General features: G+C 42.8%; 1 protein-coding gene across 5 annotated transcripts; it reads left to right on the top strand.

Annotated features, from left to right (window-relative positions):
• Positions 1–849: 849 nt before the first annotated feature.
• On the top strand, positions 850–26,170 carry LOC138353152 (uncharacterized). 5 transcript variants are annotated; one of them, XM_069306000.1, is made up of 7 exons: positions 852–1,008; positions 6,745–6,787; positions 11,100–11,344; positions 15,169–15,402; positions 19,011–19,157; positions 23,165–23,395; positions 24,250–26,170. In XM_069306000.1, exons 3-7 carry the CDS (start codon positions 11,102–11,104, stop codon positions 24,730–24,732), a joined length of 1,338 nt encoding a protein of 445 aa, XP_069162101.1. In that variant the 5' UTR covers positions 852–1,008; positions 6,745–6,787; positions 11,100–11,101; the 3' UTR covers positions 24,733–26,170. The 5 variants fall into 5 exon arrangements, with proteins under 5 accessions (XP_069162103.1, XP_069162100.1, XP_069162104.1 ...); XM_069306002.1 differs by lacking the exon at positions 6,745–6,787 and having other exon boundaries at positions 850–1,008; positions 15,229–15,402; XM_069305999.1 differs by lacking the exon at positions 6,745–6,787 and having other exon boundaries at positions 850–1,008.
• Positions 26,171–26,480: the final 310 nt, after the last annotated feature.

Here is a 26,480-nt window from a genome sequence, read left to right as displayed (position 1 = left end):
GAGATACCTGGGAGTTCGACAGCTGTTACGGGCTGCTTCTTTGAGATGTGTGTTAGAGAGAAATATATGTAGTAGACATAATAGAGGAAAAATATATTGGTCAGAGAGGCGGGGTCCAAGAGTTAATAGTTCGATTCTGCAGGCACAAATAGTAAACACACACACACAATATTAACCATGTGACTGTCAGATCTTCATGATAATTCAACCAATTGCGAGCCACTTAGTTTGTTGAAAGGGAGCAGTAGAGGAACAGAAGTACTTACATCGCATCAGGCTTGGATACCCATGTGCATGGGAAATAGGCTTACAGGTTCCGGAAGATGAGAGGAAATGTCAGCACTGTGGAGAAATGCCCGACAGACCACAGGAACATTATCTAACACAGTACCCATTATGATTTCAACTTAGATTCATTAGAGCAGAAGTTGTTAAACACATATGGCAAAATCTTACTGAAGCGACCATACGAGTCATAAATACTCATACTCCGCCCAAGTAAAACAGAAACAAGCAACACTTAGTGGGCCAGCCAGAGGCTTAGGGCCCGCGCAGGAATATCCCTGAAAAAAAAACATGACTGGTTGACGTCACATTTGAATAGAAATCATTAAATTCTCTCAGCGCTTGTTTCCTTTCAGCAAAAAAATAGTTTGTATGTGGCTACAGAATCAATTATCTCCTATATCACAAATCTATGTAATTTAAAGGTGTAATACACAGAAAATACGAAACATTACATTATAATGCACGTAGTCCATAAACACCAAAGTATTATAAGTCGCAAGTCAGGATAATTCTGGCGGACAACTGGCAACTATATTCGTAATCTCTGGCAACAGCTGGAGCAAATTACAAACGAGTCAGCCACCAGGAGAACAGTTTGTCTAGTGCAGCTGAGGAGTGAGGGTGTTGGACCGCTCTGCTCCTTCATTTATCAGTGAAATTCTTTTCGCTTAAGGACAGGAGAGTTTCTGTAACAGAATCTCACATTAGATCATCTCAAAGGTATTGCTTTTTAACGATGTCACGTGAAATGTGATGTTTACTTGATGTCCAATGTTTAATGGTTTGTTTTGATGTGTATTGAATACTAACATTTGAACATAAACGTCTGTGTATAATAGTGACGTTAGAAGGTGTTTTACCGTTAGGACTATTATTTGTGTGTATGTACGGGATGTTTAGGATTTTAAACCAACGTTTCCCATGTATTTGCGTGCGCACACGCGCCAACTCGTCCTCTCAACGTAAAAAACGCAACCTATATGTTATGTAGCGTAACCTACTGTGACAAGTAACGGCCTACAAATTACTTTTTTTATGCATCGGATTTGATAGGTTAGGTTGCTTGGGTTTGTACGTTTCTAGTTAGGTGGTGTATTTTTGGAGGAGGCAAATTGAGAAAATGGGCTGCTGTGGAGGTAGACCACATATGAACCATGTTGAGTGCATGTATCAACGATATGCTCTTGTTTGTGTTTAATGAGTACTGTTTAATTTGGTCTTGTTTGTTTGTCTCGCACAGAAAAATGTTTTCCTTGATCCTTGATCTGTTATTCCGTCGGGTTTGAATATTTAGGGAAACTTGTGTGTAATATATACACACAAGGTCTGAAGTAGGTAGAATATAATTGTGTTAAGTGTTTACTGATTGCTGGACTTGATTTTTTGAGCTGTAGCTCCTTGCTGATGTCCAGTATTCTGTTATGTCGATTATTTCAGTGAAATAATCGACAGGTATAACGGCAACAGAAGAATGGACATCAGCGAGGCGCTTCACATCAAAAAATAAAGGCCAGCAATAGGCAACCAGTTAACACAATTACATTCTACCCACTTCAAGACCCCGAGCCAACACAGAGACAGGATAAAATGACTTAGGAACATAAGCAGCCACGAGAACATAAGCTGCCCATGTTGATGCATTTAATACCCTTTGTACTTTGAAAAAACTGGTTGACACTGGACAAATTAAAAGTTTATTTTTTCCAAAGTGTCAATCGGGAGAACAGAGTGAGAAACAAAGGGTTTAGTGAACAACTTTAGGGTTGTTCCCTTCCAGCCAAACTACCAAGCTGTTGATGTGCATGATTCATGAAGCTTAATTGTCTGTCCTCCATGCACTCAACCGAGGGAGCCGGGTTCATTCATCGGGCAAGGCAGAAATGATTGGGCACGTTTCATTTCACCTGATGCCTCGGTTCGTCAAGAAGTGAATAGCTACCTGGTAGTTTAGCAACTGTTGTGGGTAGTTGTAGGTAGGTTGCATCATGGGTAAAGGTCAGTAGTTGGTCTCGAGGGACGTTGTTGTTGTTTTCTACACTCGGCTTAAAGGAATAAAGTTCCAAGTAGCACGGGCTATGACGAACCCTGTAGTGGACTTACCTGACACAGAAGCGGGGCTGTAACTCGAGCTACAAGGACGGCAATAGGCCTATATTTACAGGCTTACTGTCCCCCACAATAAGCATTATTGGAATTTGACGGGTGAGTAGGAGGGGCCGGGGTGAGGAGCCAGGTATACACGGTCAGCGGCCCGCCCTCTCCACCATTCACAACGTTAATTCCTCCGAATCTAACCTAACCGAGGACTCACGAATAGAAAACGGGTTATCACGTCAATTTTGCAAGTCGTTATGATTTTTAGTAACTCGGTTTTTTGGCCTTATGGGTTTTATTCGTCAAAATACTAGATGGTATTGGAGAGGCCGGGATGTGAGACGCCCAGCTCGTTATGAACTGGACACGCACTCTTCTTGTCTTCACAAAATACACGATTTTGTGTGTTATTAATTCTCTAAAGATGTCTTTAATGAAGGAACACCTGGGCACGCCTTGTGTGGAATGACTCGAATACCGTACTGAATATTCATCATCCTTGGAGGGAGGGAGGTTGGTTGGTTGGTAGGTAATGGAGCCAGTAACCATCCTTCTAACATTATAATACTAATAGCAGCTATTTGGTCCAACATACAAAAATACTGTTGCAGCTGTTATGATCCCAGGCAACCGAAAAACGAGTCTCCCCTTTGAGAATTATTCTATCAAGCCTGACCTGACTAGGAAGTCTGAGATATACAGACATGAAGATTCATATGTAAAAATAATTGGGTAAATTTTACAGAGTTTAAAAATATGGGCAGGGAAAAAGAAAATAGATAAATGACTGGTTATGAGATGTGGATAATTTGCTGGAGGCTCGCTTCGGGAGGGCTCTGACCCCACTTTAGTACCAGAAATCGTGAGGGGAAGCTGCGCTCCGTGTGAGCTCCTGACAGGGAGGAACCCCTAGTGATATACCTTCAAGAGAAAGGAAGTGTGCAGACGTTCCAGCTGTGGAATCGAGCTGGGAACGTGAGGTCTCAAGTCCTGGATGGCAAGGAGAGTTTGTTAAGCCGCCCAGAGACTTTATCGTGGGCCGTGGGAGCGCCCTGATCAGACTCCGTCAGAGGGAGAGCGCCCTCGACTAGACAATCTGTGGTAAGCACGATTTTAAGCCAGTTTATAGTGATTACATGTAGTTGGTCGTGTGCCCAGCGACAGTAGCGAATGTTCATTGATAAGTTAGACATGTTTTAGTAAGGCAAAAGGCCTCAAATAAGACGGTGAAGAGGGAGGAACGTCCTGGAGGACGAAGCGACGTCCGTCTCCTCTGAGTGCTGGCAGATGACTGAGGGACCCCAGCTCCTGGTGGGGTAGCTGCCTCGAGGGCCGCCTGGCCGGGCGGAGCATGGACCAGCCCAAACGGGGGAGTCCACTCTCACAGTATGAAGAGATCAGAGATATGTTAGGTGCAAACATATTGTGTGGATTATTTCGTTTATGTGTTTAAGGGGGAACGTTTTTATTGGCGTGTCAATGGGTTGCAGGTTTGTCTTTGGAAGAAGTTGCTGAGAACTTCGAAGCCAGCAGAGAAGGAGTAGTTGAAGAGACTCAAAGGCTGTTGAAGGAGTAGTGTACTCTGAGGAAGAGTAGCCCCACAGTGAAGAGTAGGTCCTCGAGCTGTGAGGAGAAGCAGTGAAGAGGAGTGTCACGTGCTTCTGTAATACCAGTGGCGAAACTCCAGTTCTGTTCGAGGAAACTTCATGGTGTAGCAGCCAGGAGAGCTGTGGAGGATCCTGGTAGATAAACCCGGAAGAACCTGAAGATGTCAAGGTGGTGAACTTCCAGAGGTGGAAGGGAAGTTCTGGTTGATTACTTGTAGGGAGTTGGTAGAGTGTTTGGTTGTCATTAGCGTGCAAGACGCAGTGAAAGGTGAGTGACAGTTTGCCATGTTTGTGCCAAGGAGTATTTATACTGAAGTATAGAGTTATAGTCGTAGGCTGGATTACCTGCAGAGATATACATATGTGTTCTAGGACTAATAGGGTGATCGATTGATCATTGTTGTATATCAAGGAACATTTATACTAATATTTATGTTATTGCAGCCATACACTGGTTTTCCTTGTATGTGTATATATATGTATTCTCTTGCTGATAGTGCAACATTGTGTTATAAGACTTGACCTACTTGGAGGTTGGTAGTATTAGGTGGTGAATCAGGAGATAGGATACCACTGGATAATCAGATGATAGAGTTCTGATGGTGTTGGAGTGCAACCTGACTGAAATAGTATAGAGTGTAGGATTCATTATTATTATTATATGTGTGTATGTATTGTATATGTGCTTTGTCCAGTAAATGTATTCAAATTTGCTGGTGTTTGCCCTTGTCCTAGTGAGGCTTCCCAGGAAGTAGGAAAGGAGAGAGAGAGAACCAAGAACCACAGCTGTGGACAGGGTAGAATGGAAAACTAATAAGTCAAAGGGGATTGAGGAAATCATATCACATAAGGAGAGAGTGGGGAGTCACAGCGGCTCGAGTGGGTGTGTGCATGTGACAACGAGGCTAAGTATTGGAGCCGCATCCTCTAAACGTGTGACGTTGAGCCCCTCTCAAAGAGCCAGAAGCGCCCAGGGTGATCTCCTGGTAAAGTATAAGCACTCTACCGAGTTTTGGGTTGGGTTGTCCATAAAGAAGGATCAACGACCCCACCCAACCCACAACATAATACAGCCAACAATGTTCATGTTTTGTAGTATTAGTCTTGTCGAGGGCACGAATAAAAAGCCCAAAACCAAACTTAAACATTCCTAAGCCTAGTGTAGCATATACATGTACAATATTAGGCCTAAGATAGCGTATCTTAGGTCGATGAATGCTTGGTGAAGTCAGGTTAAATTCCTCGGTTACTTTTACGTTTTTAAGTAAGCCAGTTGGGCTAATTCAGTAATTTAAAACGTGTACTTTTGGGTCCAAAGGTCCATTCTTGTACGTTTGAACAAATTGGTGTTGTAACTACTGTCATGACTGGAGGAGGGCTCGGGGGCAGGAGTAGGATCCCACACCTCACCATATTTCCACCGCTCTACGTCATTGCTATACTCTAAGTAAATCCAACCCAACAACTCTTTGAGTTTAGTTTACTTAAAGTTCAGTGCCTCTTGCCTGTCATCCTTTATGTATATTGGGACTACATTTGTTGTCTTCCATATTTCTGGTAGGTCTCCAGTGGCCTACCATACTCTATGGGGAGTGGCAAGCAAAGTACTTCTGCACACTCTTTCTGTAACCATGGCGAGATTCCGTCCGGACCAACAGCCTTTCTCACGTCCAGATCCAACAAATTCCTCTTAACCACATGTATGGTAATTTCGAACCCTTCTAAGGCCGCCTGGTTTACTGCCACCTCTCCTAGCGCAAGGACTTTACTTCATTCTATTGTGAATACCTCGTGGAATCTCTTGAGTTCTTCACACACACCTGTCATTCTCTGTGTATCTGTCCTCACCCGTTCTAAGTTTCATCACCTGTTTTTTCACTGTTGTTTTTCTCCTGATGTGACTGTGGAGCAGCTTTGTTTCGGTCTTGGCTTTATTTGCTATATCATTTTCATACTTTTTCTCTACTTCTCTTCTCATACTGACATACTCATTCCTGGCTCTCTGGTATATCACAGCTTTCTGATGTTCTGTTATTTCGGAAGTTCTTCTACCCCCTTTTGATCACTTCCTATGCTTCCATACATGTCCTATTAAATCACGGATTCTTCTTTTGCTTCTCAATTATTTACTTTTGGGCCGGAATAAACCTGTTTACTGCTTCCTGACACTTCTGGGTGACATAGTTCATCATGTCATGTACGGACTTCATTCTGAATTCTGTGTCCCATGGTATATCCTTTAGGAATGTTCTCATCTCATAATTTCCCTTTGGCACGTCAGCCACTTGCTTTCTAGTTCTTTTTGGAGGGAGATTACTCCTTGCTCTACCAGGTACTCAAAAATCAATACAATGTGATCACTCATTCCTATGGGAAATGTGTGTGTGTTCAGCCTATTCTCTTGATTTGCCACATCGTACACAATACAAAGAGTTAACCTGCCAAGAACGAGCTGCCACAGGACTGGCTGCCACAGGACGGAGGTGTTGGAGGAAGTTCGTCATTGTCTGGCCCTGTTACTCGGAAGGCCCAGTGAGTCCCTCCACACGCAGTCACTTACCCAGTCATCTACCTACTTGCGTCTGCCTAATGCTGGTTCCGGAGATCAATGTCCTTACAGCCAACCGGTCTCTAACCAGGCCTCCTAGTTAATGGTTTGGTCAACTAGGATGTTAGGCGCCACTGCAGACAGTCTATATATTGATCAATTCTTTTCTCTTCTTGCGAATGAATAAACGGCCTTTCTTACTTGTAGTGCACAAGGAAGCATTAACTGGTATTGTGGAGGTGATGCTGAGGTAAGTTATCGTCTGGGGAGTGATGCTGAGGTAAGTTATCATCTGGTGAATGATGCTGAGGAAGGTGGTGGTCTGGTGAATGATGCTGAGGAAGGTGGTGGTCTGGGGAGTGATGCTGAGGACGGGGGTGGTCTGGTGAATGATGCTGAGGACGGGGGTGGTCTGGTGAGTGATGCTGAGGACGGTGGTGGTCTGGTGAGTGATGCTGAGGTAAGTTATCATCTGGTGAATGATGCTGAGGAAGGTGGTGGTCTGGTGAATGATGCTGAGGAAGGTGGTGGTCTGGGGAGTGATGCTGAGGACGGGGGTAGTCTGGTGAGTGATGCTGAGGACGGGGGGTGGTCTGGTGAGTGATGCTGAGGACGGTGGTGGTTTGGTGAGTGATGCTGAGGTAAGTTATCATCTGGTGAATGATGCTGAGGAAGGTGGTGGTCTGGTGAATGATGCTGAGGAAGGTGGTGGTCTGGGGAGTGATGCTGAGGACGGGGGTGGTCTTGTGAGTGATGCTGAGGACGGGGGTGATCTGGTGAGTGATGCTGAGGACGGTGGTGGTCTGGTAAGTGATGCTGAGGACGGGGGTGGTCTGGTGAGTGATGCTGAGGACGGTGGTGGTCTGGTGAGTGATGCTGAGGACGGTGGTGGTCTGGTGAGTGATGCTGAGGACGGTGGTGGTCTGGTAAGTGATGCTGAGGACGGGGGTGGTCTGGTGAGTGATGCTGAGGACGGGGGTGGTCTGGTGAGTGATGCTGAGGACGGTGGTGGTCTGGTGAGTGATGCTGAGGACGGGGGTGGTCTGGTGAGTGATGCTGAGGACGGGGGGTGGTCTGGTGAGTGATGCTGAGGACGGGGTGGTCTGGTGAGTGATGCTGAGGAAGTCGACCTCCACAGTCGGTGTGTCTGGGGTCGGCCTCCAACACCTGAACTCGTCAGCTCTGGCAGGTAGCAGACCAGCCAGTCCGCTCAATTAATCGGTCGCTTAATTTTACGTCATCTTATTCAACGTCACAAATGCAACCAATTAACATGAAATAACGGCTCATAAAAATATCCGTTTTCTATGCATCGGAGTCGATGGTTTAGATGGGTTGCTTGGATTCGTACGTTTCTGGTAAAGTAAAATTTTAGTTTTTACAATAGCAAATCAAGAAAACGGGCTGAAGTCGTAGGGTAAACACAGCCTATCGTCAAAACACGGCGTCGGGTTCACAGTTAAGTCAAATTGTGAATTATTAAAATCTGCATAAGTCAGCATTTGATATAGTATACTTAACGACGTTCTAAACTCGTAATGTACTTATTCACTTTCAATCACTATTGCTCTCTCTAAATCTACTTCACTATACCAAACCTAACCTAAACCCACACAATATAGTATTAATCTATTTCCGAAATAAAATTTATTATACAATTTTCAGTAGGTTAGCTGCTATACAAGTCAAATGCTGACTTTAACTTCGTCAGATATCAATATGACTTTCAGCTTGGTCTAGAGCAGGGGTGGGGTGGGGTCTTGGCACGCAAACGACATTTTTCCGGCACGCGAAGCCCAAAGCTCACCATAAAAAAATAATTAAATATATATTCAACTTCGCTGAATTGTATATAAAATGCAATTTTATTAAGTTGAGCGATACCAAATAAAATGCAATAAAGAAACAAACACTGATAACTGTTTAAGTATTAAGAATGAAACAAACATGACATGTTCACCAACTCGTCCTCCTAATAGCACATCGCATTTGGACGTATACTTTACATAAAGCCAAAAACTGTCATACAAGAAAATGATAGCTGCTCACAAAATTGACGTAATATTCCGTTTTCTGTTCGCGGTTCCTCTGGCAAGTTAGAATAAGACACTTTAGTACAATAGTTTTTTGACGTTAGAAACCCTCGTGAGAACGGGCTGATTTCTCAGCCATGTGTGTCTGCGATACACTGATTCACAAGTTTTGTCCCGTTTAGCTGGGCCACTCGCCAGGCGGCCACACGTCGACTGACTTCTGCACCATTACTGTAGGAAGGTGCATAATTGTAGTAACTTGATTTGCTTATCCACGAAACGAATTTCATAAAACCTGGGAGGTGTATTCAGTGTAGAAATTTGACATCATTTATTAACCCTTAACATAATATGTAAGAAAGGAGTTGCTGTTTTATGTTAAATTAATACTAAAATATAATTATCAAATACCTTGGTTAACCCTACTAAAAAAATTTTTATGGCGGGTCTACTAGAAAATGTTACATTGCCACGTCATCAATATTAAATTCACTCAAGAATAATATTAATAAATAATCTTTAAAACAGCAGTCTGTGGAATACGATGAATATTAAAAATCACTTTCCTGTGATCAACAGAATCATCTATAAACAAATATATTAAATAAACTAACTCCTCTCGAAATAAAAACCGAACCGTTCTGGACGCGTCCGGAGCAGGAAGGGAGGCGGAGAAGCCATTGTACAGAGACAACGCCATCAAGGTTGACTTCCCGTGAGGCGCACGCAGCGTAGTACTACATATTCCGGCACGTGAAATTGTGACGGCATGACACATTAGTAGCAACTTGACTAGTTTATCACGTTACACGCGACGACACCATAACCACATGGTCAACGAGGAGACAGTTTACATGATTCAGATGTGTCTATTGCTTGTTAACCAGGCTGCATTCTACAAAGACAGCTAAGCTTGTCCGTATCCATAATATTAACCATTCTTGAAATCGTAGAATAGCCAGTAGTAACAAATTTATCAGTCAATTAATTTTGATTTGGTAGAACATATAGAAATATACAAATTTGATCTTTAACAATCCAAGTTTGTAAAGGAGGCTACTAGTGGGATGAAATTGAAAATATACAGTACGCTCTCTAAAGAAATAATTTAATATCAAATTAAATTTAACTTATTTAATAAATAAATAAATGAATAACTAAATTGAATAAAATTTCTAGGTTTTCCCCATATTTCAGGGTAATTACGATAAGATTTTCTGAGCTGCTTAATTTTTATGTATTACTCATAAGGGATTAAGAATTAATCCCAGAATATAATAGTTTTCTTTATTTTATTGTGCTTTAGCCAAGTAAAACGACTGAGTGTGGGTGCTGGATATATTTGGAAAACTTGAAAAAACTTATGGCTGATTAATCTGATATATATATAAGAAAAAAAGATTCAGAATTATTGTTTAGTCTTTTGCTGATATTAGCATTTTTTACCTTCAATCGTGTAGCTGTATATGCCAGCGAGAATTGCATTTAAAGGCTAATAAAAAAATAACCGTGCTATCAACAGGGAAGAACGACCATTATTAATTTCGGTAGTAAATTTTACATTCATGCAATCTTACACGACTTAAAATAATCACTCGTGGAATATACTTTGATTGTACCGCACTAGTTTGAAATTTGATTATTTGAAAAGTTCTCCCAATACTTAAGGCAGAAAATAATAACACGCTCCCCAAAATTTCGTTTGGTATGCGAGAAAATTTTGCATCAAAGATTTGGAGATTTTGGCGCGCACATTTAAAAAGGCTGCCCGCCCCTGTCTTAGAGGATGGGCTGAGGAAATGAGATGAACATATCAGTCAGCTAACTACTGTGACCTAACCATACAGCTCAAACTTTGGAGTTATAGAACCGTATGTCGTAAAGGTACGCTTTGAATGATCACAAAGCAGATAATTAAAGTTCAATTGAACTTCCAAACTTGAAAGTCGGGACAGACGAAAGTGAGATTTTGTGAGAGTTCAGTGAGATTTTTTAGCTTATTAGATTTAACATTTTGTTCTTATTAATACATTTAGCCTTTAACTACTGTTAATAGATGTAGCCTTTGTGATATCGTTAGTAGATGTAGCATTTACCTGTTGTTAATACATTGTCTTTTCCTGTTGCTAACAGATTAATTTTTACTGTTGGTAACAGATTTAAGCTTTTTACTGTTAATACGAGAATAAATATATTGCTTTTAAGTCTGAAAATATATAATGTAATTATTCTGTCTCATCGCAGAAAAGTACATTGTTCTTATTGGGATTATGAATGTTCATCTTTTGCTCATACTCTCCTGATCTACCCAAGCTTCTAATTGACTTCCCTCGCCTTCATGAAAGTTATTTAATCTGATATTCTTGAATTTATTCAAAGTGTTCACTTACACAATATTCTTTAATGTTCTCTATTCCTTAATTATTCAAATGAACATTCAGTCACAATTTGCGTTGGAATAAATTAGTAACAATATTTGAGTCTTTGAAAGTCATCTTTAATTTAGGTGCGTGGTTTTCCTCCCAACAGAGATGGTGCACAATGGTTACAACAGAATTAACGCTATTAACGGAAACAATGGTAATAATGGCGAGGTAAATCTTGGTGGTGAGGACAGGAGGGCGCAGGCGCCGCACCTGGAGGCCTTGGCGGAGTCAGCGGTGTTGACGCTCATGACGGGGGCCACAAAGAAGAGGTCTTGGCAGGGGAACAAGGCGCACATCACGCACATAGTTCACGCCCACCTCCCTCACATCGTCCGCCAGCGTATGCAGGTGTGTGTTCGCCTCAACACTTGTTTTACTCTTAAGTTTTATCTTTGCTTCCATATTTATCTCGACTCTTATTTTTCATTTCCGCTTTGTCTTCTATTTCCCGTTTCTGAAATATTCGCTTGTTCTCTCTTCATTATGTTCAATCTTGCGTGTCCTCAACTCTTCATAGCGTTCCCATCCTCTTACTTAATTATTTTCATTTTCTCTTTTTTTACTTTCTTTTTCTTTCTATTTCTTTTACTTTTTATTTTTTCTTTCTTCTACCCAGTTTTAAATTAAAATTTTGGTGGTTAATCAGCAGCAGGAAAATATAATAAAAGCGGTTCATCAGACTTTTATTTAAGCCTGGTCCTTCTCTTTTTTTTCAAGTCTGGTCCTTCTCTCTTTTTCAAGCCTGGTCCTTCTCTTTTTTTCAAGCCTGGTCCTTCTCTTTTTTTCAAGTCTGGTCCTTCTCTCTTTTTCAAGCCTGGTCCTTCTCTCTTTTTCAAGCCTGGTTCTTCTCTCTTTTTCAAGCCTGGTCCTTCTCTCTTTTTTCAAGCCTGGTCCTTCTCTCTTTTTTTTCAAGCCTGGTCCTTCTCTCTTTTTCAAGCCTGGTCCTTCTCTCTTTTTTTCAAGCCTGGTCCTTCTCTCTTTTTTCAAGCCTGGTTCTTCTCTCTTTTTTTCAAGCCTGGTTCTTCTCTCTCTTTTTTCAAGCCTGGTCCTTCTCTCTTTTTTCAAGCCTGGTCCTTCTCTCTTTTTTTCAAGCCTGGTCCTTCTCTCTTTTTTTCAAGCCTGGTCCTTCTCTCTTTTTTTCAAGCCTGGTCCTTCTCTCTTTTTTACAAGCCTGGTTCTTCTCTCTTTTTTTCAAGCCTGGTACTTCTCTCTTTTTTCAAGCCTGGTCCTTCTCTCTTTTTTGTTCAAGCCTGGTCCTTCTCTTTTTTTTCAAGTCTGGTCCTTCTCTCTTTTTCAAGCCTGGTCCTTCTCTTTTTTTCAAGCCTGGTCCTTCTCTTTTTTTCAAGTCTGGTCCTTCTCTCTTTTTTGTTCAAGCCTGATCCTTCTCTTTTTTTTCAAGTCTGGTCCTTCTCTCTTTTTCAAGCCTGGTCCTTCTCTTTTTTTCAAGCCTGGTCCTTCTCTTTTTTTCAAGTCTGGTCCTTCTCTCTTTTTCAAGCCTGGTCCTTCTCTCTTTTTCAAGCCTGGTCCTTCTCTCTTTTTCAAGCCTGGTCCTTCTCTCTTTTTTTCAAGCCTGGTCCTTCTCTCTTTTTTCAAGCCTGGTTCTTCTCTCTTTTTTTCAAGCCTGGTTCTTCTCTCTCTTTTTTCAAGCCTGGTCCTTCTCTCTTTTTTCAAGCCTGGTCCTTCTCTCTTTTTTCAAGCCTGGTCCTTCTCTCTTTTTTTCAAGCCTGGTCCTTCTCTCTTTTTTTCAAGCCTGGTCCTTCTCTCTTTTTTTTCAAGCCTGGTCCTTCTCTCTTTTTTTCAAGCCTGGTTCTTCTCTCTTTTTTCAAGCCTGGTTCTTCTCTCTTTTTTCAAGCCTGGTCCTTCTCTCTTTTTTGTTCAAGCCTGGTCCTTCTCTCTTTTTTTTCAAGCCTGGTCCTTCTCTCTTTTTTTTCAAGCCTGGTCCTTCTCTCTTTTTTTTCAAGCCTGGTCCTTCTCTCTTTTTTTTCAAGCCTGGTCCTTCTCTCTTTTTTTCAAGCCTGGTCCTTCTCTCTTTTTTTCAAGCCTGGTCCTTCTCTCTTTTTTTCAAGCCTGGTCCTTCTCTCTTTTTTTCAAGCCTGGTCCTTCTCTCTTTTTTTCAAGCCTGGTCCTTCTATCTTTTTTCAAGCCTGGTCCTTCTCTCTTTTTTTCAAGCCTGGTCCTTCTATCTTTTTTCAAGCCTGGTCCTTCTCTTTTTGCCTTAACAGCTCCTTTCGAAGCCTAGGTTTATCATTTGCTTTATTGTAAGTTTGACTATATTTAATAGCAAGCAAATTTTATGCCGGGTGGTGAGTGAAGTTGGAGTCTCTCCTTTGGTCTGCATCTTTGATTTCCTCGTCTGACTGGATTTAACAAAAAATTATGAAACATTTGATGCGTGTCAGGAGAGGAATGAGTAATTGCTGATGGAGTGTTCATTGAGCTGAGGGAAATGGCCAGTGGTGCCACCTTGATGTTTAGATTTCATCCGTTAATAACATATTTCTGATGTTCACGTGAGGACCGGCCTTGACGGGTCGAGGCTTGAGCTGACCCTTCACGGATCTCTACCCTGTCCAAAAGTTGGGATGGGATAATGGACAGGTGTTTCCAAATAGTGGAGCATACTCGAGGTGTGAGCTAACTTTATAATCAGAGGTGCAGCCACAGATGTCGAGCAGGTGCAGAAGCAGCCTGTGAGTCTTCATGGCCATTATATAAAATAATATTTGTCACCACCCCTCACTTTTATCTTCCCTCTCCTTTCTATCCTCTTTCAGCTTTCCTTTCTCTAGTATCCTGTTATTGTAGCGCGAAGGAAGGAAGCGGGACACGTTCGTGGCGCCACGGGTGTTGAAGACAAATTAAGCCGGGGGTTTTCTTTTAGATTTCATATTAAACACAAAAGTATTTTGCATTTAAGAAAAGAGAAATTATCGGAAGCTAATAACTGCTAAAAGTGTCCAGTTATAGAAGAGAGAACATAAGAATGTGAAGAATGTTGATGATGGGGAAACTTTTGGCTAGCATTGCCGCGTCTCAAAATACTGCAGTGGCCTGCTTCTGTAGCGTCTTTTCCGGTAGAGACGTGTAGACATTACTGTAGCGGTTACGTAGAGATGTGTAAATATTACTGTAGAGACTTTTCATTAGAGACATGTAAACAATACTCTACTGTCTTGTCCTGTAGAGACTTCCATATTACTTGAGTGGTCACGTAGAGACTTGTAGATATTACTGTTGTCGTCTGGTAGAGACTTGTAAACATTGCTGTAGTGGTACTCAAGCGTCCTAACATGCACTGCCTGGCCCTGCACCTCCTTGACAACCTTTACAGTAAGAGGTCATCCGTAATCCACCTGTGCCAGTATTATGGTACTTGGTAACTTGGTTGAACAGCTGCTGTTGCCGGCGTAGCGAAGGTCTGCAAGTGTGACTCGGCTGTCACCATGAAGCAGTGGGTGATGATGGCACTCCAGCGTCAGGTGCCACCATGAAGCAATGGTTTACCATGTCATTGACAACGTTAGCTTTGTAAACTCTCTATTTTGTCAGAATTGCACCAATCAGTAATATCCAGCAAGACATTGCAGCAACGAAAGGTATATATCGTGTCGACCTGTATTGACAGATGGCAGTTTAATTGTTGCAGAAGCTGTACAATGTATATTTATTTATATATATATATATATATATATATATATATATATATATATATATATATATATATATATATATATATATATATATATATATAAAATGCACCAAGTTGCAAGGCTGTTCATTTTAATATTGTGTTGCACGAGAAAGTTGCATATATTTTACAATTGCAGTTCTGGACACAAAATGTTGCATAAACCTGCTATGAATATTTGACGACGTGTAAATATTTTTGGTTGAGGAACGTAACTGGTGTTGTGAAAGAGCCTATTATTTTTGTGTTGCAGGAGGAGTCTATTATTTATGTTACAGAAGCAATAACATATTGTCTGTGTTGCAGGGGTCTATTATCTTTGTGTTACAGAAGCATTAGCCTATTATTTCAGTGTTTCAGGAGCCAATTTCCTCTGTTACAGGAGCAGGAGCCTATTAGCTGTGTGTTACTGGAAGGGGAAGGGAATGTTACTGGAGCAGTAGCCTTTTGTGTGTGTTGCAGGAGCCAATTATATCTGTTGCAGGAGCATGAGGGTAATCAGAAAGTGTTGCAGAAGCATGAGGGTAATCAGAAAGTGTTGCAGGAGCGGGTGCTACGTGACTGGCGGGTGTACGACACAGTGAGTCTGAGGCTGCTGGATCTGCTCTTCTCTGCTACGACCACTTCTCTTCGTCTCGTCCACGTCAGGACCTTCTACCGCGACGACCTCATTAGTCTCCTGCCTCGCCTCGCCGGCCTCAGGGAACTGAGCTTTCAGGTGTGTGGGTGTTCGCTTCGTTAGGTGTGTGCTCAGTGTTTTGTGATTATTTCATTCATATGTGTCATTACCATCATGTATGTGCTACTTCATCCATGTTTTGTCGTCTAGATGAGTTCTTATCATCAAGGTGTGTGTGTTATCTTGTTTAGGTGTGTGTCCTCTCATCCGTGTCTGTGCGCGCGCGCGTGTGTACTCGCCTACTTGTGTTTGCGGGGGTTGAGTTTCGGCTCTTTGGTCCCGCCTCTCGACTGTCAAGGTTCCTAACTCTTTTGGATTCAATCATATCTACACTTGAAATTGTGTATGGAATCTGCCTCCACCACATCACTGCTTAATGCAATCCATTTGTTAACTATTGACACTAAAACGTTCTTTCTATTGTCTATGGCTCATTTGGATACTAAATTTCCACCTGCGTTCCCTAGTGTGTGTTTGTGTGTACTCGCCTATTTGTGTCTGCAGGATCGAGCATTGACTCTTAGATCCCGCCTTTCGAGCATCGGTTGTTTACAGCAATGACTCAGGTCCTATTTCCCTATCATACCTAGTTTTAAAATTATGAATAGTATTTGCTTCCACAACCTGTTCCTTAAGTGCATTCCATTTTTCCACTACTCTCACGCTAAAAGAAAATTTCCTAACATCTCTGTGACTCATCTGAGGTTCCAGCTTCCACCCATGTTCCCTCGTTCTGTTACTATTCCGCGTGAACATTTCGTCTATGCCCACTGTCAATCCCCCCTGAGTATTTTATACGTTCCTATCATATCCCCCCCCCCTCTCCCTTCTTTTTTTCTAGTGTCGTAAGGCACAGTTCCTTCAGGCGCTCCTTATACCCCATCCCTTGTAACTCTGGGACGAGTCTCGTTGCAAACCTCTGAACCTTTTCCTGTTTCCTTATATGTTTCTTCAGATGGGTACTCCATGATGAGGCGGCATACTCTAAGACTGGCCTCAGGTAGGCAGTGTAGTGCCCCCTAAATGCCTCCTTACTTAGGTTTCTGAATGATGTTCTAACTTTTGGTAGAGTAGAGTACGCTGCTGTCGTTATCCTATTTATATGTGCTTCAGGAGATAGATTAGGTGTTACGTCCACGCCCAGGTCTCTCTCTCGCGTCGTTACAGGTAGGTAGTTCCCCTTCATTGTGTACTGACCTTTTGGTCTCCTATCACGTTATTTTCTGTGACTAAAAGTACTCTGCTGTCCTTAAATAACCCATCACAATGTATGTCGGAAGTAGCTTGTAATATTAAATGGAATGTAATTTTTGCCAATGACAATAACTCTTGTATAAAATTTGTGTGAATCCCATCCCATGTTGGAGTTGGAAAACATGACTTTGTAGATCGATTGGCCAATGAGGCTTGCAGGAAAGAAAACATTGATTATGACTTTGGACTATCTAATGCAATTATTAGAACCATACAAATTAAAGAAATTAATTCAGATTTAGAAGAACTAAGAAATCTCCAGAGACCTGAAAGCTGCAGTATTAAAAGTTATGACAAGTTTTGTAATAATAGGTATTTGTATGGTCAGCACAGTAACCGGACCAGGCAATGTGAACCGGACCAGGCACCAGAATATTCAGATTGTAAACTCTGTGATAAACCTTTAGTGCATTCACTATAACACTATATTGTTGAATGTGAAACCGTAAAGGACTTTAGACCTCCTGGCTTCTTGTACCACCAACTGGGTAACTATTTCATTGACTCAGGTGTCCTGGACGACATCCTAACAATTTACCCAAAACTTGCTTGTCCATTTTAAAGAATGAAGAACAATTTATATTTATATTACTTCTAAGCTGCATCACTTACGAACCCATCCCTGCCCTTGTGTGGCAGTGCACAATAGAAAGTGGTTTTCATATATCCATACATTAAAACATTGATTGTAATATGATATATATGTACTTCCGCCTACAGTTTAGACCTATTGTCTTATGTATGACCCTCTGTCCTGTGTGACAGAGAATACCAGCATTATCCTCACTTTAATATGACTTAATCGAAATCCTCAGATTAGGCCAAATTGTAATTAATTTTCTCAATAAAGATGTTATTAATAAATTAATAGTCCCATTTCCATAACTTTGCGTTTGCTCGTGTGTGTTGTATTCAGTTGTATTCACCTAGTTGTACTTGCGGGGGTTGAGCTCTGCTCTTTCGGCCTGCCTCTCAACTATCAATCAACTGTTTCTACTACTACTACTATTTTTTTTCTCCATCTCACACACACACACACCAGGAAGCAGCCCGTGACAGCTGACTAACTCCCAGGTACCTATTTACTGCTAGGTAACAGGGGGCATAGGGTGAAAGAAACTCTGCTCATTTGTTTCCGCCTCCACTGGGAATCGAACCCGGAACCTTAGGACTACGAATCCGAAGCGTTGTCCTCTCAGCTGTCAGGCCCCTAATTTGCCACTTGACGCTCCAAGGACTTAATTTATCTAGATCAATTTGAAGGGCATGACAATCGTCTGAGTCTCCTATCTTCCCCGGTATCTTAGCATCATCCGCAAACATGTTCATATAATTCTGTATTCCTTTTGGTAGATCGTTTATTTAGACGATGATCATTACTGGTGCAAGAACTGAACCATGTGGTACTCCAATAGTAACACTCCTCCAGTCAGTTATATCGTCTCAGACATATGAGGGCGGTAATCAGTCAGTTAGAAAAAATTTCATCTATGTCGGAAGTATGTCACTCCTCCAGCATGTTCTAGTCTCAAGAACAGCCTCTTTTGTGGGATTCTGTCAAAAGCCTTTTCTTTAAGTTCAGATAGACACAGTCAAACTAACCATCTCTTTCCTGTAGTATCAATGTGGCTCTATCATAAAAACTAAGTAGATTTGTTACTCAGCATCTTATGTTCGAAAATCATACTGTCTGCTGTGTTATTATGTCATAACTCCAGGTGTTCTACCCATTTGGCTTAACTATTGTTTGTATTGTTTTGCCTACCACGCTTGTTAATGACACGGGCCTATAATTTAGAGGGTCAACTCGGCTATCATTTTTATAGATTGCAAGTTGTATGTGTGTGTACTCACCTATTTGTGCTTGCGGGGGTTGAGCTTTGGCTCTTTGGTCCCGCCTCTCAACAGTCAATCAACTGGTGTACAGGTTCCTGAGCCTACTGGGCTCTATCATATCTACATTTGAAACTGTGTATGGAGTCAGCCTCCACCACATCATTGCCTAGTGCATTCCATTTACTAACTACTGACACTGAAAATATTCTTTCTAATGTCTCTGTGGCATTGATTGTGTGTGGGGGGGGGGGTAAGGGGGGGGGGGACATCAGCGTGCGTGTGCAGACATCTGTAACAGGGTAATCTAATATTCAGCATCATGAGATAAACTGAAGTAACGCTCAGCTTAAGGTAAGACGATACACCCCTCCCCCACCCCCACCACCATCGCCACAACTACCATCTCCTTGTTCGGTTGGAACTAGCCCAAACTAGCACTGAAGCTTAGAAAACCAAACTTAACGTAATTTTTTTTTGCAATAAATTATTCCTGTGTGGCTCATTACATCTCTTGTTAAGGTTGACGGGGCTGTTGGTACATGTGTGTGTGGTCGCAGGACTCCACCTGGACGTTGAGCCAACGGCAGCTGGGGCTGGCTGCTCACGCCCTCACCACCATGGTGCATCTCCGTGTCCTGAAGCTGCAGTACTGCGGCCACAACCTCCTGCTGGCCACCCTCGGCGCCCACTGCCCCAACCTTCAGGTGTGTGTGTGTGTGTGTGTGTGTGTGTAAGGGAGGGGGGGAGTATTTACTCTGTCTGCAGGATCAAGCTGTTAGATCTTGGACCTCGCCTTTCTAACAAATGGCTGTCTAATCTGCTGACTCCCGACCCATATTACTTTCTCTCTCTCTCTCTCTCTCTCTCTCTCTCTCTCTCTCTCTCTCTCTCTCTCTCTCTCTCTCTCTCTGTGTAAAGAATCCTTCAGAACCTTGTATACCACATATGTAAGACCAATCAGAGAGTATGCAGCCCCAGCATGGAGCCCGTACCTAGTCAAGCACAAGACGAAGCTGGAAACCGTTCAGAGATATGCCACCTAGACTAGTCACAGAACTAAGAGGCATGAGTTATGAGGACAGGCTGCGTGAACTGCAGCTCACGTCGCTGGAAGACGGTAAAGCTCGGGGAGACATGATCACCACATACAAAATTATCAGGGAAATTTACAGGGTAGACAAGGATGAATTATTTAACATGGGTGGTACACGCACAAGGGGACACAGGTGGAAGCAGAGTACCCAAATGAGCTACAGAGACATTAGAAAGAACGTTTTCAGTGTCAGAGTAGTTAGTACATGGAATATACTAGGAAGTGATGTGGTGGAGGCTGACTCCATACACAATTTCAAATGTAGATATGATAGAGCCCAGTAGGCTCAGGAATCTTTACATCAGTTGATTGATGGTTGAGAGGTGGGACCAAAGAGCCAGAGCTCAACGCCCCGCAAGCACAACTAGGTAAGTACAACTAGGTAAGTACAGAGGAAGCAGCCCGTTAAAGCTGTCTAACTCCCAGGTACCTACCTACTGCTAGGTACCAGAGGCATCAGGGTGAAAGAAACTCTGCCCATTTGTTTCTGCCATCGCCGGGGATTGAACCCGGACCCTAGGATTAAGAGTCCATAGCGCCCTCCACTCTGCTATCAAGACCCCCCCACTGTTTTTTTTGTGTGTGTACTCACCTAGTTGTACTCACCTAGTTGTGCTTGCGGGGGTTGAGCTCTGGCTCTTTGGTCCCGCCTCTCAACCGTCAATCAACAGGTGTACAGATTCCTGAGCCTATTGGGCTCTATCATATCTGCACTTGAAACTGTGTATGGAGTCAGCCTCCACCACATGACTTCCTAATGCATTCCATTTGTCAACCACTCTGATACTAAAAAAGTTCTTTCTAATATCTCTGTGGCTCATTTGGGCGCTCAGTTTCCACCTGTGTCCCCATGTGTGTGTGCCCCTTGTGTTAAATAGCCTGTCTTTATCTACCCTATCAATTCCCTTGAGAATCTTGAATGTGGTGATCATGTCCCCCCTAACTCTTCTGTCTTCCAGCGAAGTGAGGTTTAATTCCCGTAGTCTCCTCGTAGCTCATACCTCTCAGCTCGGGTACTAGTCTGGTGGCAAATCTTTGAACCTTTTCCAGTTTAGTCTTATCCTTGACTAGATATGGACTCCATGCTGGGGCTGCATACTCCAGGATTGGCCTGACATATTTGGTATACAAAGTTTCGAATGATTCTTTACACAAATTTCTGAATGCCGTTCGTATGTTGGCCAGCCTGGCATATGCCGCTGATGTTATCCTCTTGATATGTGCTGCAGGAGACAGGTCTGGCGTGATATCAATTCCCAAGTCTTTTTCTTTCTCTGACTCCTGAAGATTTTCCTCTCCCAGATGATACCTTGTATTTGGCCTCCTGCTCCCTTCACCTATCTTCATTATATTACATTTGGTTGGGTTAAACTCTAACAACCACTGGTTCGACCATTCCTGCAGTTTGTCTAGGTCTTCTTGAAGCCTCAAACAATCCTCTTCTGTCTTAATCCTTCTCATAATTTTGGCATCGTCTGCAAACATTGAGAGAAATGAATCTATACCCTCCGGGAGATTATTTACATATATCAGAAACAAGATAGGACCTAGTACAGAGCCCTGTGGGACTCCACTGGTGACTTCACGCCAATCGGAGGTCTCACCCCTCACCATAACTCTCTGCTTCCTATTGCTTAGGTACTCCCTTATCCACTGGAGCACTTTACCAGCTACACCTGCCTCTCTCTCCAGCTTATGTACCAGCGTCTTATGCGGTACTGTGTCCAAGGCTTTCCGACAATCCAAGAAAATGCAGTCCGCCCAGACCTCTCTTTCTTGCTTAATCTGTGTTACCTGGTCATAGAATTCTATTAAGCCAGTCAGGCAAGATTTACCCTCCCTGAACCCATGTTGTCGATTTGTCACGAATTCCCTTCTCTCCAGATGTGCTACCAGGTTTTTCTCACGATCTTCTCCATCACCTTGCATGGTATACAAGTCAAGGATACTGGCCTGTAGTTCAGTGCCTCTTGCCTGTCGCCCTTTTTGTATATTGGGACCACATTCGCCGTGTTCCATATTTCTGGTAGGTCTCCCGTCTCCAGTGACCTACTATACACTATGGAGAGTGGCAAGCAAAGTGCCTCTGCACACTCTTTCAGTACCCATGGCGAGATCCCGTCTGGACCAACAGCCTTTCTAACATCCAGGTCCAGCAGGTGTCTCTTGACCTCCTCTCTCGTAATTTCAAACTCTTCCAAGGCCGCCTGGTTTACTTCCCTTTCTCCTAGCATAGTGACCTCACCTTATGTTGTGAAGACCTCTTGGAACTTCTTGTTGAGTTCATCACACACCTCTTTGTCATTCTCTGTATACCTGTCCTCGCCTGTTCTAAGTTTCACTACCTGTTCTTTCACTGTTGTTTTCCTTCTGATGTGACTGTGGAGTAGCTTTGGTTCGGTCTTGGCTTTGTTTGCTATATCATTTTCATAACTTTTCTCTGCTTCTCTTCTCACCCTGACATACTCATTCCTGGTTCTCTGGTATCTCTCTCTGCTTTCTGGTGTTCTGCTATTCCGGAAGTTCCTCCACGCCCTTTTGTTCAGTTTCTTTGCTTCCATACATGCCCTATTATACCATGGATTCTTCTTTTGCTTTTCGGATTTTTCCTTTTGGGCCGGGATGTATCTGCTTACTGCCTCCTGACACTTTTGGGTGACATAGTCCATCATATCTTGTACAGACTTAGCTCTGAGGTCTGTGTCCCAAAGTATTTCCTTTAGGAAGCTTCTCATCTCCTCATAATTTCCCATTCGGTATGCCAGCCTTTTGTTTCCCAGTTCTTTTTTGGGGGGATAATTCCTAGCTCTATCAGGTACTCAAAGTTCAATACACTCTGATCACTCATTCCCAAGGGCGCTTCCATCTTGACTTCCCTTATATCCCACTCATTTCGGGTAAATATCAGATCAAGCATTGCTGGTTCATCCTCTCCTCTCATTCTTGTTGGATCCTTGATGTGCTGGCTTAGAAAGTTTCTTGTTGCCACGTCCAGCAGCTTAGCTCTCCATGTTTCTGGTCCTCCATGTGGGTCTCTGTTCTCCCAATCTATCTTCCCATGGTTGAAGTCTCTCATGATTAGTAGTCCAGATCCATTCCTGCTAGCAACAGAAGCTGCTCTCTCTATTATGTTAATGGTGGCCATATTGTTTCTATCATATTCCTGTCTGGGTCTTCTGTCATTTGGTGGCGGATTATATATGACTACGATTATAATTTTTTGCCCTCCAGTTGTTATTGTTCCTATTATGGAACCTTCAGTGACTACCTTGAAGGTAGTCACTGAAACCTTCAGTGACTACCTTCACACACACACACACACACACACTGTGTGTGTGTGTGTGTGTGTGACAATGTTTTTCATAGGAAAAGTAAATTGTAAGCACATTGAAGTGAATTTAGATGAAACATGATCATTGGCTATAACAATGAATAAACCGAAAAAGTTTTGAAGAAACATTGACTCAGAGTCGGGGTGAGAATAGCTTGAGCAATATCATCCCTCTCTTATTTAAGTTTCAATTGGCTCAGAGCAGCACGAGCATTGCCACAGTAACCAACATAGGGGGTCCGGTGGGGCGTTCATTCCCCACCTGACTTGAACACTCGTTTTCACAGGTAGTGGATGTGCTTGGTTCCCAGGGCGTTGACGACGAAGGCGTATGGGGCCTGGTGACCGTCAACCACGCCCACTATAACGCCCTTGCACGCCACGCCCTCGCACACTCCCCAAAGTCCTACAACAACAGTCTCAACGTCAGCCCAGGCGGATGCTGGATCCTTGCCTTCAGGAGCCTTGCCTCTAAGATGCTGATGAAAATGGTGCCAAGCAAAGCCCATTCCATGCAGGTACCCAACTCCACCATACCATATCCTGTCCTACCTCATTCTACTACCATCCACTGTCCTCCACCAAATCCCCCTCCCTCTCCTCAATCACGAACCCCACTTCCCTCTATTACTCCACTGCTCTCAGCTTCCCCATTACTGTACCCTCCCTTTCCTTCCCTATACCCGACTATCTCCAATTCAGCGCTCTCATTACAAACAGAAATCACAATAGCGTGATGCATTAAATGAACTAATCCACAATGGCCGTGATGAGGGTTCGAACCTACGTCCGAGAGGATCCTAGACGTGCCTTAATTAACTTTGCTATGACATGGTAAAAGAATTGCAACCGGGAGTTCAACTGACCTCACACGGATCCTGCAATCTGAGACACAAACAAGGGTTTTACGCAATTTCCCTATGCACCTGGGCTCTGTCAATCATCACTGCCCTTGTGAATTTGTTCATTTGGTGCATCACGCTATTGTGATTTCTGTGTAATAAAGTAAGGGCGAAGAGGTAGAACAGCTTATTGACAGCGCTCGGGTGCATGGGGAAATTGTGTAAAATCCTGGTTTGTGTCTCGGAGAGACTGCAGGATCCGTGTGAGGTCAGTTGAACTCCCGGTTGCAATTCTTTTACCATGTCACAGTAAAGTTGATTAAGGCACGTCTAGGACCCTCTCGGACGTAGGTTCGAACCCTCATCACGGCCCTTGTGGAATTTGTTCATTTACACTAATCCCAGATGGCAATCATGTAGGTGGCGATAGGAGTCTCTGTCGATGTTAGTGGATAAGTATCATTCTGATGGTAATAATTAGGTAAACCAAGATTAAAATTAACAGTCAGAAAACAGTTTTTTACCCTTAGGTGAATAACGCTGATACGAAGGTGGAAGAAGATGAGAGTAATGGTGAGGAAACGAGCACCAAGACTGGCTGGGGAGTGAAGACTGTTGGAGAGAAGCAGGACCAAGAGGCTGTGATGTGGAGTCTCTGTTGCTCCACTTTGGCGTTCCTGGACCTCCGCTCTACTGGTGTTACGCAAGCCGGGGTCACCATGCTCACCCAAGCCCTGCCAGTCCATGCCCGATTGGCATACGATGCTCACATCCGCCCGGCATTCGATGTACGTGCTCAACTTGAACCAGTTTCCCAAACCTGTCCGGCATCTAATGCCCACACCTGTCTGACATCGCCTGCAAACAACCACCGGACACCGGAAGCTGACACCCCCCGGACAACAGAAAGCCACAACACACACAACACAGACACCCATGACAACACCCATCTTGCCAGCGAGGTCCAGGCAGCAGTAGCCAGGATGGTACAGATACCCTTGTCTGCATTATAGACGACTACCCCTGGATGGTGTTGAAGCCACACTTGGCACACCGGGCCTGCAACCCCACACTACCTTCAGCCACACAAGGTCACAACTATACTACACTTACTGACACGTTGGACGAGGCTTGACTGGTTTTCATTAGTTCGAGCCAGGTCCAGTTTCATAATTATGCTCGGAAAACAGCATCACCTCTTAGATATTTCCCTCAGCCACACTTGAACATAGCATATCTTCCCTAGTTCCTGTGTTCCACACATTGAATAAACTGACTGAACTACGAAGTGGAGTTGTAGAGAAGGGCTATATACACGGCTTCAAATGTAGATTTGATGGGTCAGGAACCTTTACACCAGTCAGTTGGAATCTCAAAAGTGGAGTAGAAGGTGAAGCTCGGCTCTGGCAATCATAGCGTGTTAGTTAACACATCCACGCATGTACACACATGCGCACACATGGGGTAATACATGCACAGTCTGATAACATCTTTTGGAACAGCTGTGTATATGTTTTCAGTCTCTCCTGCTCACTCTTCCTATCTGTCTTGCGAGCTGCCGTTCTTCCCGTCTCGGTCTCTCTCTTTACCATGAACTCGCTATCTTATCCTTCTCTTTTACTATTTATCTCTATGCTATCTCTCGTTCTTCCTGTCTCTCGACGTCCTCATATGAAGTGTTTTTCATTTTAATATCATGACCGTCATCCTACATTGTTTCATTTGTGTGTTTCTCAGATCCTCAAAAATCAGGGGCCAGATTCACAAAGCAGTTACGCAAGTACTTACGAACCTGTACATCTTTCCTCAATCTTTGACAACTTTGTTTACATTTATTAAACAGTTTACACGCATGAAAACTTCCCAATCAACTGTTCTTATTGTTATAAACAGCCTCTTGATGCCTCGGAGCTCATTAACTGTTTATTAATTGTAAACAAAGCCACCAAAGATTGAGAGGATGTACAGGTTCGTAAGTGCTTGCGTAACTGCTTCGGAAATCTGGCCCCAGGTCGTTCTTCTTCCAAAATTATGTAATGTTTCTTAATAAATGATTATTTGTTGATGTTCATGAACCATTACTTTGCGGTCACTTGTCCCTCGTTAGAATTCTTGATGATTCGGATGCTTTTGATATCGTTCGCCTTATGCATTTCTGTTTTCGTATTAGCACCCTTGGTGATATTTAGCGCCCTCTGATTATTTCGCTCATTTGATGGTGCTACATAGCCTTCCCGGTTTGGTGCCTTCTTTTGATAATTAATTACTTACTCATGAACCATTATCACTTATATATATGTTCGCCCATTTAAAAACTCTCCTTTTCAACAATGCGTTATTCAGTTGTGGTGTGTTAATGTAGGTTGTGGTATTTCTTAATTCTGTGTTGCAAGGTGCAAAAGTAAATGAAGTGATCTACTTAAACGGCTTATACAATATATTATTTTTTAAGTATGTATTTTGTTTAACCTACATTGGTGTTGTTTATACTTTTTCTGTCTCTCGTACTTAATTTCTATGTTTCGGTATAGCCAACTATTGTTAATACTAGTAGTGTAAGATGAGTTAGGAGAGAGCCTTCTGCTTGTCTATTCCCACTTCATCATTTCAGATTGGATTTCTACCAATGATTCAGAATGTTGTGGATTCCTTCACATTGGCCTGCAGGAAAATGATAGTTGACGCCCTTGCTAAGGCTGCAGTTAAAACTCAAGATTCCGTTCAACATTGTATCTATCAAATAGGCCCTTTAATCAATGCA

Source organism: Procambarus clarkii, chromosome 56 (assembly GCF_040958095.1).
Source record: "Procambarus clarkii isolate CNS0578487 chromosome 56, FALCON_Pclarkii_2.0, whole genome shotgun sequence".
NCBI lineage: Eukaryota > Metazoa > Arthropoda > Malacostraca > Decapoda > Cambaridae > Procambarus > Procambarus clarkii.
This window is presented reverse-complemented; position numbering and strand designations above follow the sequence as displayed.